This window comes from Dromiciops gliroides, chromosome 3 (assembly GCF_019393635.1).
Source record: "Dromiciops gliroides isolate mDroGli1 chromosome 3, mDroGli1.pri, whole genome shotgun sequence".
Lineage (NCBI taxonomy): Eukaryota > Metazoa > Chordata > Mammalia > Microbiotheria > Microbiotheriidae > Dromiciops > Dromiciops gliroides.
The window spans coordinates 519,317,625-519,331,069 of NC_057863.1; the positions used below are offsets into that span (position 1 = coordinate 519,317,625).

At 35.0% G+C, this 13,445-nt stretch overlaps 1 protein-coding gene across 1 annotated transcript in view; it reads left to right on the forward strand.

Moving 5' to 3' along the window:
• Window positions 1–13,445, forward strand: part of CNTN5 (contactin 5) — a 1,623,595-nt gene that overhangs the window by 1,219,134 nt on the left and 391,016 nt on the right. Inside the window, 1 exon segment of the mRNA XM_043997073.1 lies at window positions 8,822–8,924. Within this exon segment, the coding sequence (XP_043853008.1) occupies window positions 8,822–8,924 (103 nt within the window).

Sequence of the window (13,445 nt, forward strand, 5' to 3'; positions counted from 1 at the left end):
AAATATTTGTTTTATCCATAAATTAAAAATAAATATGAAAAAAGTAAGAAGAGCTCAGATTTAGGAAAATTTATGACCTGTAAGTGAAATACAATATAAAATAGCCAAAATATGCATATACAGATTTATTCCTGCCAAAAACACTTATTCAAGCTTATGTAGTCACAGACTAAGAATTGCAATTTTTAAAATAAAAATGTTTTGCGTCATGCATGCCATTCTGTATGTGTGAGATACCAGATGGTTAAAACGAACTTTCCTTTTGGCTTCCTATAACTGTATGTAGTATGATCACTGAAATAGAATTGGAAATGAAGCTTAGTTCCAACCAAACCTAGCAGAGAACTGTGCCCATCATAGGCACTCAATAAATATTTCTTGCTATAAAATACATCTGTGGAGCTTACATCTTAAGCTTTTTTTTGACATTATTACTTTGTCCTCCTTGTCTGTTTGTGATTGTGGCAGATTCAGAAATAAACAAATGATTTCTTGGGTTAGATTTACAGTTGGGTCATGAAAATTTCCTTGTGAACAAGGACTGGAATGTCTTCATTTTCTGATGTCTCCACGGACCTTTGAAGATGGATTGTAGCCATATGGTCTCCCAAGGGCAAAGAGATTTCCCCTTTGCAAATAACATGCCTTTTGAAGTGAATGTTCCCAAATCCCATTGAAATTAGTTTGAATTTGTCATGTAAAAATGTTAGTGAAATCCTTAGTGCCAACTACACAGATGCCAACTTCTATATTAAGGAGATGGAGGTAAGAAAAAATGTACAAATTATAGTGGTTAAAAAATAATTTTTTAACAGTAACTAGAAACAATCCATTTTTTCACATTTCTCCCCAAGGTCATAGTAACCATGCTACATCAGCCTGAAAGGTCATTCCACCTCTGAACTTCTAACTCTGGATGTAAATCCTGCCTCCTTATCCCTGTCTTGTTCCTCTCAAAATCTCTATTTTAAGGAAAGAACCCAAGGAAAGGCTAGCACTGTTTTCTTTCCAGACTCCACTCTAGACACTGAACTTTTTCTATCATGCTCGGCAGTAGCTTCTTCCTCTGCCCCCAATTTTTACTCTCTTTTTGTGTTGTCTTCCTTTATTAGAATATAATAAACTCCTCAAGGTCAGGCATTGTCTATCTTTCTCCTTGTATTTGTAACCCAGGGACTTAGCATAGTGCTTAGCACACAATAACCACTTAACAAATTCTTGTTTTCTAAACCACATAAGCTGAACAAATTAGTTGGCAAAATTTTTCCCTTATAAGTCCCTTTGGCTTATTTGTAACTATTATTTTCTTTTACCCCTCTCCTGTTTTTTTCTTGGCTGCTTGGTTTATGATGGGTTGTTGAATACCTATGTGTAGGAAGTTTTTGTAGAGGGAAAAACAATCCTTTAGAATTATAAAAATAGCATCAATAAAACAACATGTGAGATATTAACACACCTCATTCCAAGAGCCCCCCCCCATTTTTTTCCTTTATAAATGAATAGAATAAGACAAATGTGAATGTTTCCATGTATTGTGTCAAAATCCTAACTCCTGGCTAAATCAGTTGATGGGACCATATGGAAAACTTTATTTAGGGTTTTAGTTTCCCACAGAACTATTTAGGGGCTTTTAAAAATATAATTATTGAATTTAACATTAACAATTCTTTTGCTACCATTTTGACTTCAAATCCTTTGAAGCCATTATAGCAGTCCTTTAAGCCTATCAATCATTGATGTGACCAGTCATAACAGCTTTTAAAGGAAATCCCCTGTGGTTGTTAAAATGAAAACTCTGGCCCATTCAATATTCAATCTACTGTTATTAAACATATGAAAGACAGTACCTTATGAAATCTAATGTGAGCTAAAACTACCTATCTCAGGAAACTTTATTTTAAAATTATTTCTCATGTTAATAAGGAGAGGGAGAAATTAACCAAAACAGAGTTTATCAGTTTGAAACAAAATAAAGGAATCCTAGAACAAAAATCAACCACCTTCTATGAAATCAATTTTTGAAGGAAGACATAAGCTTTGGGCTATGGATTTATAGTTATAGATTAACTCAGATCATAATGTCCAGATGATTCTTAGTCTGTTTTACAATCGCACATGTCCACGGGTTGAAATGATTGTATTCTTTTAGATACTTCTATTTACACTTTGATTTCCCATTCAAAGTCAGCATCTTTCCCTCCCTTGTCTCATCTAAAGAATCAGCTGTGTCAACAGTGCCTATGTTCTTGGTTTATATGTTCCTTGAAGTCAGGGACTACTTCTCTTTTATCTTTGTATCACTTCTCAGAATTTGTACAGAGTTTTGCATGTAGGAGCTAAGCTTACTTTAAGAAGATCTCTTTTTCTATTTTACCAACACAAATGGAATAAAAGCGCAGATTTCCGTTCAAATGTTGTCCATGGTGTGTATATTTGTTTGTATGGTTTGGGGATCACAGTAATTAGACCAGGACAAAAAAAATAAGTGCTAAGCTTCAGTAGTAGATAAAGGCAATCATAGTACAGCATGTAGAGGGAGTACCTTGGCAGATCTGCCCTTGGTACCCAGAGGCAAAGGAAAATGCCAGCTGTCCTGATTTTTAGATTATAAATAACAAACATGAAATAAATCTCTTCTAAGTGATAGATCTCCTATAGTTGTCAACTTCTTTTATTTGGAATAGAAATATGACTCAAATTAGTACATTTATTTGAAGATAATATGAGACAATGGTTAAATCTATTATGGTTAGCACTTAATTGGTATTAGCCCAGGCTTGTGAAATTAATACCTCTCCATGACCCTTTAGAAAATTGGAAAGTAGACAAAATTAAGATGCTTGTGAAAAGTAATTAAAACTTCTTGAAGAAATTGAAAATTAAATTATTGAATGCAATAAATTAAAGAGGAATAAGTTGATATAATGTATTTTACAGGATTAGGTTTATGTTTTCTTTTATATTCTGAATGCCCTTCTTCCTTATGTAATCACAGCCCAGTGTGCTAAATTATTTCATATTCAGTGATGTACTAATTATCTAGGGATCATGAAAAGATAACATGAGACTCCCTGAAAGACTAAATATGTCAGGACTAAATGTGGCAGCATGCCTTATGTGTAGAATGGCATTTTTAGGCAGCATGTGTGCAATCTATTCAGTCTCTTTTCTTTCTTTTTTTTGGCCTTTGATTCCCTTACCAGCTGCATCTAAATAATGTAGATGGCATAAGAATCACATGGATATATTTAAATGTAGATTTGATAAGACAGTAAGTAAAATAATTTCAAATAATATATTCATTGAAACTTAAGTACTATTGAATAGCTATAATGCAGGGAACTCTGCTATAATCAAACTCAATTTTCAGTAAAGAAAAACAAATTCCTGGATGAAATTGTGGTATACCAGTGGGCAAATTGTACTCCCGTCAAAAATGATCTTCATGCTTATGCTAACTAGCAAAGAAAAAAAACATACAATGTTTTCATTAAACTATTTTTATTGGATTTATTAATATTGTTTTGCACCTCATGCCTGTTATTTCTTCAGCATATGGAATTCTTAATTCCTGCTCTTCCAAGGTAAATATACAACTGTTCCCTACTTTAAAGCCTTAGAGGTTTGTTTGACCTAGAGGTTTGATCACTGAAAGGTTGAGTGACTTACCTAGGTTCTCATAGCCAGTAGTTATTAGACGCATAACTTGAACAAAGCTCTTGCTGCCTTTCTGTCCACTATACCATGTTTCCTTTCATTCGCCCTAGAATCATTAATATTATTATTATTCCTTATTATAATAATACATTCAATCAATCAACTAGTATTCATTAAGTGTTTGCTATGTTCTAGCCATTGCAGGACAATGGTAACACAATGAGAAAAATTATATAGTCTTTGTCCTCAAGGTGTTTACAGTAATCAGGGGAGACAGAAAGCTCATATATATGTGTGCATGTGTGTGTGTGTGTGTGTGTGTGTATTTGTGTGTTTATGCACACACACAATTAATGTAAGGTAATTTTGTGAGGGAGGAGACCTGCAGCTAGGTTTGAAGTAGAAGTTGGTGCTTGAGCTGAATTCTGAGGAAAAATGGGAATTTGAAGAGGAGTGCAGTTTAGGTATGGGTGATATAACCAGTGCAACTGTGTCATTTGTGGGCAAGAGCAACAAGACCAGTTTCCCTGAACAATAGAGTGCAAGGAGAGAAATAATGTATAATGAGGCTGTGAAGTTAATTTGGAGCCAAAATATGAAGTTTGGGGTTTTTTTGTAAATTTTTAGCAATTTATTTTAAACTTAAATACAAAACAAGAAAAGAGGATTTGATATAAAACAATAAATTTCTATTTCAAGAAAACCTATATAATAAATAGTATACATTGTTTTCAAAGCTGCCTAGCTTTTCTTTGCTTTCATGTAGGTTTTCTTTTGTTCTCTGCTATGCACTTTTTACTTTATTTTTTTCTTTCCCTTTCCCCTCTGGTGAAGAAGACTACAATTAAGCATGGAGATAGATGAGATAGAGAGAGAGAGAGAGAGAGAGAGAGAGAGAGAGAGAGAGAGAGAGAGAGATCATAGATACATAGATATCTATAAACATGCACATATATGCACATATATACTCACACGCAGATATGTAAGACCGAACTATGCTTATTTCTACTTGTAATTTGCTTCTCTGTGTGAGAGTTTTAAATGCCAAACAGAAGAGTTTATAGTTGATCCTAAAGGCAATAAGGAGTCATTTGAATTTGTTGAGTAGGGGAGTGATCAAACCTGAACTTGAGGAAAAGCATTTTAGCAACTGTGTGAAAAGTAGTTTGGAGTAAGGAAACATGAGGTAAGAAACCATTTAGGTGCCTGTTTCAATAATAAAATTGAGAAGTGATGAGAACATGAACTAGAGTGGTACCCTGTAAATAGATAGAAAGATATAGGTGACATTAACTCCATGTCTACACAAGTATATATTTATTTATTGTAGCATTTTTTAATTTAGTCTTAATATTTAGAGCAAGAAAAGGTCTTAGAGTCCATCCAGTTCAATAGCTTTTCTGACACGAGGAGAGTGCTGTCTATACAGATAAATTGAATTGTATGGGGAATAAGTAGCAAAGCCAGAATTTGAAGGAAGGAATTTTGACTTCAAATCTAATGCTCTTTCTACTGGACTTTCTGTTGCCTTGCATTAATTCATTAATTCAACAAGCATTTATTAAACACTTGCTTAATATTAAATATTAAGCACTTGTCTAGATACTAAGGATTCAAAGAAAAAAGGCCCTACCTTCAAGGATCTTATATTCTATTACATTTATGAAAATGATTGTTATTACTAAAGTATCTTGGCATAATTAAAATTTATTATTATTATCAATCTATTTTCATAGTTGTTGCATAAACATCCCTCTCTTCTCCGTATCATATCTCTCCACCATTACCTTCACATACCCTTACCTTTTGTTTTCCCTAGTTAATTTGTCCTGAAAAATTATTCAAACTCCAAGATGAAAAGAAAGAAATCTTATCTAATTGGCTCAATACAGCCATTTCTAAACCCATTATGTTAGAAGTATAGAATGGCTTCTGTTAAAATTTCCCCAACTATTGCCTTGCTAGCCAATAAGTGGCTGCTCATTTTAACAGTAAAGAACTTAGAAAGCCTGAATGATACAACAACTTATCTCCAATTTGGGTTTAAAAATAAAACATTTTCTTTAAGTGGTGTGAAAATCAATGTTGGAATTTTGATTCTGTGTGAAAGTTTTGTTTACAGTTGTTTGGTTAGGCCATAGTTATAAGATTATATTACTAGAAATTAAAATAGGTTATCACTAGCATTTTATATGAAAGAAAAACTAAAATGGGATATCAGTTGTATCATTTCTGTTGGAGAAATAAAACAGTGGGGTTACTTTTCCCTGGGACCAAATTAGCCTAGGCAACAAAAGGGATGAGATGGTTTAAGTGCTTCCTCAAAAGGAATAGAATGACATCTCATTCTGATTCAGACTCTGATTACATAAAACTACAGATAAGTTTAAAGATAGGGCCTGCCACTAAATACACTGTTGGCAGTCATAGAATCCCAGCACCTCAGGATTAGAAAAGCCCTCAAAGGTCATTTGATTCCACCCATATCTGAGAACAAAATACTGTTTTACAACATCCCCAACTGGTGGACTTTTTAAAGATGATCCCAATTGATATCCTTCTTTCTGAAGTCCAGTTTAGAATAGGTCTAATTCATAAGAAATATCTCATTATATAAAGTGTCCTTATAAAAAGTGCTACTTTATGATGTTTAGCTCATTAGCCCTAGTTCTGCACTATGGGACAAAGCAGAGCAAGTTCTTCTTTGATGTGGCACCCCACCTTTGTTCAATGTGTTCAGTCATTTTTCAGTCATGTCTGACTTTTCATGACCCCAGTTAAGGTTTTCTGGGCAGAGATACTGGAGTGGTTTGCCACTGCCTTCTCCAGCCTATTTGATAGATGAGGAAACTGAGGCTAACCAGGTTACTTGCCCAGAGTCACACAGTTAATAAGTGTATGGATTTGAAATCAGGAAGATGAGTTTTCCTGACTTCAGGACTGGCACTCTCTGTACTGTGTCACCTAGCTGCTCATTTTTTCAACAAATGAGTCAATTAAATTATACATATTAAGCATGGAATATGATATTCCAGAGGGCAAAGGAATTGGGATTACAACCCAAAATCACCTACCCTGCAAAATTGAGTGTGATCTTTCAGGGGGAAAATATGACTTCAATGAAAAAGAGGACTTTCAGGTATTCGTGATGAAAAGACCTGAACTGAATAGAAAATTTTACTTTCAAATTCAAGACCCTAGAGAAACAAAGAAAGGTAGACAGGAAAAAGAAATTATGAGGAATGTTAAAAGGTTAAACTGTTTGCATTCCTATATGGGAGGATAATACTTCTAACTCAGTATTAGGGCAGCTCAGAGGAATAAATTTGGGCAGAGGGCACAGGTTGGAATCGATTATGAAGGGATGATATCTTTAATAGCATTTACTGTTTGTTTATCAGGATTTTTGTGGAGAAGTCAGGGTTGGGGGGGCATGCACAGGGTTGTACAGTTGGGGAGCATCTTATGTCTGAGGTTGGATTTAGGCCCAGGTCCTCCTGGGTCCAGGGTGGGTGCTTTGTCCACTGTGTCACCTAGCTGCCCCATGATGACATTTTTAAAATAAAATTAAGGTTGAGAGGATTGCACTGGTAGAAAGGGAAAGGGAGAGGTCAAATGGGGCAAAGTATCTCACATAAAAGAAGCAAGAAAAAGCTTATGGAGTGGAAGAGAAGAAGGCAGAGGAGAAGAAGAGTGAATGAGCCTCACTCTCATCAGAATTGACTCAAAGAGGGAATAACAAACACACTCAAGTGGGTATAGTAATATATTTTGACTTGCAGGGAAGTGGGAGGGGAAGGGGATGAGGGGGGAGGGGTGAAGGAAAGGAGGACAGATTAGGGGAGGAGCAGTCAGAAGCAAAACACTCTTCAGGAGGAATAAGGTAAAAGAAGAAAATAGAATAATAATCATGGGGATTTATTTATTATTTTAACACATCACCCTAATAACTATTATTGATATATATATTTTATATAATTTGTGTGTATATGATATATATGTGTCTATAGGTGTGTGTGTGTATATATAAATATATATTTCCTTAAAGTTTGCCAATGTATTATTTCATTTTATCATAATAACAACTCTATAAGGTAGGTAATATAAATATTATTTCCTCCATTATTTGGACATGGAAACTGATAAACAGAGAATTTAAGGAATTTTCCCATATTCACACAGCTAATGTGTCACAGGCAGGATTTGATCCTAGGACTTCCGATTCCAAGTCCAGTTATTTCTATTCCACCATACAGCCTTTATAGAGTTGTGAATGTACTTTAGGCATTTAAAAGGCAATAGTATCCAGAAGAGGGTGACCTGAATGGTGAAAAATTGCAAGATTATACCATATAAGGTTCATTGAAGGAACTGGATTGTTTAGTCTGAAGAAGAATAGTCTTAGAATCACAATCGCTTTCCTTAATTACTTGCAGGGTTGTCACATGAAAAATTAAACTTGTTCTGCTTGGCCCCAGAGGGCAGGAGTTTGACTAATGAGTGAAAAATGAAGAGAAAAATTTAGACCTTATATAAAGAAAATCTGGATGGCAACTAGGTGGCACAGTAGATAGAGCATTGAGCTTGGAATAAGGAAGACCCATCTTCATGAGTTCAAATCCTGTCTAAGACAGGACAATGACCCTGGGCAAGTCAGTTAACCCTGTTTGCCTCAGTTCTTCATCTGTAAAATCAGCTGGAGAAGGAAATGACAAACCACTACCATATTGTTGCCAAGAAAACCCCAAAATAGGGTCATGAAGAGTCAGACATGATTGAAATTATTCACCATCACAAAAGAAAACATACCTAGCAAATAGGGCTTACAATGTTATTGTCCTCACATCATCCCAATTCCCTACCAGCACCACTAGAAGGCTTGAGGAAAAGGCTAAGGTGAAGGTGTCAGTTGTCAGGCATGTTTAGAAAGGATACTTATTTGGGCATGGGTTGGATCAGGAGAGCTCTAAGTTCCCTTCCAACACTGACATTTTGTGATTCTGTAATTACATGATTGTTCTGAGTCACTGCTCACTCAATTTAGCACTCCCCTCATTGCTGTTTAAAAAAAAAAGCAACTGCACACTTACAAAATAAAATCTTTAGGCTTCAAGAAAAATTGTGACATTAATTTTATTTTTAAAGATCATTCTTTATTTCCCAGGTGTGATGGGAGAATATGAGCCGAAAATTGAGGTCCATTTTCCTTTCATGGTTACAGCTGCTAAGGGAACAACAGTCAAGATGGAATGTTTTGCACTTGGCAAGTAAGTACATATTCTTTGATAATTAGACAAAATTGTTTATTAAAATGTGATATATGCAATTTTTGGTTCAGCTCTTTTTGTTGGCTTTCATTTTCCCAGAACATCATAGGTATATACTAGTTGTTTGGGGTTTGTTTGTTTTTAATAAGACTGACAAGTTGAAATTGACTAAGTAACCAATTATAAACTCCTTGGCTAATGATTAACAAGGATAGTAATGTATATGATTCTGGCATGTCCTCTTTTCAACATAAGAAGTGAACTTTTCCTAGTAAATGAGGAGATGTCAAATATATTTGCCAACTTTTCATAGAATTATGTGCACTTATACTTGTGAATATGATCATGTTTTATACTATTGTTTCCTTTAGCTTTTACATAAATCTTCGAATTGGAAGTCAACTAAGATGATAATATTGCTAACCAGTTTCTAGCTAATATGCAGATTCTGATAAGAAATAATGAGAAAATGTTTGAAAAATCATAAGTATCTAATTATGATAATAGTTATACTGATCCCATGATTACTTCTACATCTTCTGAGATAATGATAAAATGATAGTAGCAGCTGTCTCCATGTAAAACACCTAATCATTTAAAAAATCAGGAAGATGATTTATAGCAGACCCAACTGCCCTGCTCTATTTCAGGTTTACATTTGTAATAGTTTGTTTTCTGCAAAGGTACAGAAACTTATCAGTGATGTTTGTTTACAATACATATGCTGGAAGTTGGAGGGGGGCTTGGAATTTTGATTATCTTTGATTAGAGCATGATTATTTATTTTCAACATCATATCACTGAGGGCAGTGAGACTTCAAGGTCCTTTCTAGACCATATAATTATAATTTGCTTGAATTGTATCTCTGTGTATCAGTGTTCCTAATCATTTTACTTCACTGGTTGATGAACTACCAAAACATTTGTTTAGGGATTAAATGAGCTACATAAAAAAGCAAGTGATTATTGAAGTTATTATAACACATGGTTGAGAAATAGTACTGCAAACAATTATGGGTTAGAAAGATAAAATGGTTTGATAAAATGATCCCAATGAAACTTCCTCCTAAGGTGAAAATTCCAATTGTAGTTTTACTTTAACCAAAGTATTACCAGTTTGAGAAAAAAAAAAAGGTCTTCTATTTAATCTGAGTGGGCAAATATTCCACAATTATTCTAAGCAAAGAATATTTTTAACTAATATTGTGTGGAATAGCATAGTGAAAGAATTTAACACTCATCAAGATAATATTTTCCTTTGTTACAAATATGGATAGTCAAAGAAAAGAAATTCCCACATGGGCCATGTCCAATAACATTGTTTCATTCTCGGAAACTGTCCCTTTCCGCACTTCTTGGAACAAAACATTATCATTTTATTTCCATATGTTGTAATTTGTTCAGCTGCTCCATAAATAATGGCCATTTTCCTAGTTTCCAGGTTTTTGTCACTACAAAAAAACAGCTATAAATATTTTTGAACATGTATATCAAAGTAATATTTAACCAGGTATTTTAGGAAACTAAAAAATCAGACATTAGTGAATGAGTGATTTCTGAAAACAGAAAATTAAATAGTATAGAGAAATGTCTGATTTCAACATCTGTCTGTGTTATATCTTGTATACTTAAAAATATCTGTTAATCTCAGTAACATTTAGCAGGCTTAACACTCAAGTGTACCTAAATCATAGCTTAAGATATTTGACTTGATGCCAAAGGTTTACCACAACCCCAAATTAAACAATTCTTTTTTTTTTCCTTTTTTTTTTTTGCGTGGCAATGAAGGTTAAGTGACTTGCCCAGGATCACGCAGCTAGTGTCAAGTGTCTGAGGCCGGATTTGAACTCAAGTCTTTCTGAATCCAGGGCCAGTGCTTTATCCACTGCACCACCTAGCTGTCCCCTAGTTAATTCTTAAACAATAGTATTTGTACTAACCCCCCCATATATATATATATATATATATATAGAGAGAGAGAGAGAGAGAGAGAGAGAGAGAGAGAGAGAGGGAGAGGGAGAGGGAGAGGGAGAGGGAGAGGGAGAGGGAGAGGGAGAGGGAGGGGGAGAGGGAGAAGGAGGGGGAGAGGGAGAAGGAGGGGGAGAGGGAGAGGGAGAGGGAGGAAGGGAGGGAGGGAGAGGGAGAGAAAGGGAGAGGGAGAGGGAGGGGGGAGAGAAGTCATATTGAGAACAAATTGGAGAGTTAGATTTATACAGCAAAAATAATGTTTTCCCAGGGCAGGCTTACTTAATAAGTTAGAACCACTTGCTTTTGGAAAGTTATGAAATATATTTAGTAAATTAATCCTTAAAGTTATCTTCATCCCAAGAGCCATCAGCCAAATCATACATCTTCCTTTGTTAATATTCTATTTTACTTTATTCCTCTATTCCTCTTATGTTCGAAATGGAGAAATGAACAGGACATAGAAGGGATGGGATTGGCATTGATAGGGAAACCCTCAGTAGATTAATACTTGGGTTTGATTCCCTGTCACTGGAACACCATGATTACTCACAAAATATATTTTCTTTAAAATAATGTGATTTGGAGTCTGTCTTCTGAAAAGTCCAGTTGTAAGCTCCTTGAGGGCAGGTAGTATTTTGGTTTTGTCTTTGTATGGCCAGTGCTTATCCCATAGTGAGTGCTAAATAATTTTTGTTGAATTAAATTGGACTATAGTATTGGTACAGACATGTCTCAATACTCATTAATATTACAGTGTTCCATAAAACAGAACTTTAGTTCATAGTAGTGGTGTTACTAGAAGATATGCTCATTAAAAGCATTAAGATTTGTGAATAAAGCTAAATATCGGTCTGTAGACACAAAATAGAGGAAATGTGCTTCGTCTGGTTAGGGTTTTTACAGTATGCTAATAGACCTTATGCAAGTAATTTTATTTTCTTGGTGCCCTAAGAAACAGTTTAGAGACTTAAAGTAGCAAAACCATAAATGGAGGGAGATTTGTCATCTGGAGTTATATACACTAATTAATTTGCATGTCCAGACCAAAGGGAAAAAAAAATATCAAGTGAAACCTTATTCCCTAAGTAATCAAAAGGATCACAAAATTTCTTGGCAAGGAGAGAACAAAGAATATCACCTGGGTGATAGAATAGTACATTATGAAATAGAGATGTAAATCATAGAATCACAGAATTTCTAGGTTGGAAAGGCCTTCAGTGCAAGAGAAATCTAGATTAATTTCATAGTACAACTTAGGTTCAAATCAGAATACCATTGAAGTATGAGCAACAAGTGGCCATGTGACCTTTATCAGAGGACTTGCATTGAGAAAGAACCCATTGCTTACTGAGGAAATCATTCTTTGTTTTTCTTTGCAAAGCTTCAATTATTAGAAAGCTTTTCTTTTATCAGGTCTAAAATTGCCTCTTTGAAACTTGTTTCCCTTGTTTCCACCTCCTCCCTCTAGATAAGGGGTCAGCAAACTATAGCTCTTGAGCCAATTCTGGCTTGCCATTTGTTTCAGTAAGACCTGAGAGCTAAGAGCACTTATAAAACCAGGATGCTGGTCATTTTACTGACCTCTGCTTTGTAGTTGTTTAGTAGTTTGGATGAATCCAACTCTTATGAACCCATAGACCATAGCACTGCAGGTCCTTCTATCCTCTGCTATTTCTCAGTCTCTCCAAGTTCAAGTTTGTTGCTCCCAAAACAGTATTTCTCCATCTCATCTCCTGCTGTCTCCTTATCCTTTTGCCTTCAATCTTTCACAAAATTAGGGTCTTTTCCAATGAGTCCCATCTTCCCATTATGTGACCAAAGTATTTAAGCTTCAACTTCAGTATTTGACCTTTCAGTGGATAGCCTGAATTAATTTATTTAATGATTTCCTTAATTCTAATTTGATCTTGTTACCCAAGAAACTCTAAAAAGTCTTCTCCAGCAAAACATTCTGCAGAGCTCAGCTTTACTTATAGAACTCTTTCCTTATGGACCTTATAAAACTCTTACAGCCACAAATAGCTACTGGAAAAGCCATAGCTTTGACTGACTATATATGTGGACCTTTGTTGGACAGGCAATGTCTCTGCTTTTTAGAATGATATCCAGATCAGCCATAGCTTTCCTTTCACAGAGAAAGTATCCCTTAATTTCATGTTCACAGTCACCATCTGCAGTGATATTTGAGCCCAAGAATATAAAATCTGACCTACGACAAACAGCAACAACAATAAAATCTGACAGCGCTTCCATTTCTTCTCCTTCTGTTTGCCAAGAAGTAATGGTATCAGTTGTCAGGATATTAATGTTTATTTTGTTGTTGTTAAACTTCAACTCAGCTTTTATATTCACCTCTTTCATTCTTATCAAGAGGCTTCTTAATGCCTCTTCACCTCTGCTCTAGAGGTTCAAAAAGAGTCCATTTCAACATGACAACATTTCAGATATTTGACACCTACTATCTTAATTCTGAACCCTTTCCTTTCTAATACAAATGCCCCAGTTCCTTTAAATGATTCTCATAAGGCATGGACTTAGGGACCTTCATTATTC